The 1,741-nt window shown below is 46.0% G+C and overlaps 1 protein-coding gene across 1 annotated transcript in view; it reads left to right on the top strand.

Annotated features, from left to right (window-relative positions):
• Nucleotides 1-6: 6 nt before the first annotated feature.
• LOC110288453 overlaps nt 7-1,741 on the top strand; it is a 4,783-nt gene continuing 3,048 nt past the window's right edge. Inside the window, exons 1-2 of the mRNA XM_021154802.1 lie at nt 7-39; nt 1,170-1,286. Coding sequence (XP_021010461.1) covers nt 1,277-1,286 — 10 coding nt within the window. The 5' untranslated portion in view covers nt 7-39; nt 1,170-1,276. The remainder of the gene's footprint in view (nt 40-1,169; nt 1,287-1,741) is intronic.

The following is a 1,741-nucleotide window of genomic DNA, read 5'->3' as shown; positions in this document are numbered from 1 at the left end:
TGCTGATTCTCCTTGTGGCCCTACTGTGTGCAGGAAGAGGTGAGATGGAAAATGAGAGAGGGGCAGAAGGATACCATGGAGATGGAAAAGGGACTCGGGGTTGTGGGTACACCTGCACCTCCATTGTGTACCCAGTACCTGAGTTGTGCTGGTGTCATGAGATTGGGAATGGGCTTGTGGTTGGTGAAACCTCCTGTACTGGGATGCTTTACTGGGTCTGTACTGGGTCTTTACTGGTTGCCTGCCTAGCAACCAACAAAATATGCCAGAAGGACTCTAGGACCAAACTACCTATGCCACAAACCTTGGCCACCAGAGCAGCCTGTCCTTAGACTATACCCTGCTGCCCTGACCTCCCAGTCAGGACCCTGGCCTGTGTGCGATCAAACTGGCAGAGGCTTCTTTTCCTGACCCGGCTGCCAAGTCAAGTGGTTTGCAATCCTTGATTTTTGGTTGGCATTTGCCTTTTTCTTATGCCCCAGCCCATTTTATATGAGAGCTGGGTGCTACTCTAAGAGGTCTCAGCTCTCAGATACCCCTATACTACTAGTTTCATCTGTGTTGCGGGAAGCCTTATGGTGAGCCTCAGTTTGAGCTGCACCCTGGGATGTTCACTGCTCTGTCATGCTCCAATACACAAGGTCCACCTCTGCACTTGTAGGATTGAACAGGTCAGAAAAGCCCTCCCCATCTGGTGGCCCCACTACCTACTTACACATCCACTCACTGCTTCGGCAGACATTTGATATCTAAGTCTTCCCAATATGGCGAATTTCTCTCTAATATCTCTTGCGGTGCACGTGTCTCCTGTGGGCCTGGCTAGATGAGACAGCAGTACCGAGCATATTTGAACAATGGTGGCTCTTGGTTCACTTTTGTTTTGGTGGAGGTGACTGTGCAGTAATGTCCTTGTTCTGCCTTAGCAGCCAGCAGCTGTGTGCAGGATAGAATTGGAAATGTAAATGAGGAAAATACCTAATAAAAAATTATATATATATATATATGTATATATATATATATATATAATAAAGAGAAAAAAGAATAAATAAATCTTGTAAAAAATAAAAAAAGAAAAAAGAAAAAATAAAAAAGAAAAAAACTATATTGGAGAGGAGGGTCTGGGCTAGAAATTGCATGTCCTAGTTCTCCTGTATTAACTTCTCTCTCAGCTCAGGGACTGCTGTGCTACCAGTGCGAAGGAGTCCCATTCGAGACTTCCTGCCCATTAGTTTCCTGCCACTTCACTGATGGATTCTGCATTGCTCAAAACGTAGAAATGGTTGACGGTAAGTTCCCTGTGACCTATATAAAAATGGCTGAGGAAGGCTTTGGAGAAAATGTCATGCCTGGGTCCTTGTTATGGACTTGGTTCCCCTACCAAAATAGAGCTTTTCTGGGGTTGTTGTGGGACTCCTGAAAAGTGGGGGCTGTTGGGGTCCATGGATGTGCTGGGATGTGGATCATCAAACCCGGCTGCCCATTGCCATGCACAGTGTTCATCATCTCCCTTGGTTACCAGAGTAGTCATGTGATGCTCCTGCCTGTACTTTAGGTCTAGGGTCTCACTGGCTCACTGACAGACCAGGAGAGCTGGAAGCATCTAGTGAGTCTTTGCATATAATGAAGGAATCTGGAGTTTAGGCTAAAGGAATGACTTAGGAATGTTGATAGAAAGTAGACCTTAGGACATATCAGATCCTCCAAAGTGCCAGTCTCCAGGCATATGCTCAGATAGACAAGA

Source organism: Mus caroli, unplaced genomic scaffold, assembly GCF_900094665.2.
Source record: "Mus caroli unplaced genomic scaffold, CAROLI_EIJ_v1.1 scaffold_22009_1, whole genome shotgun sequence".
Lineage (NCBI taxonomy): Eukaryota > Metazoa > Chordata > Mammalia > Rodentia > Muridae > Mus > Mus caroli.
The sequence above is the reverse complement of the archived record's forward strand: the minus strand, read 5'-3'. Positions and strand labels throughout refer to the sequence as shown.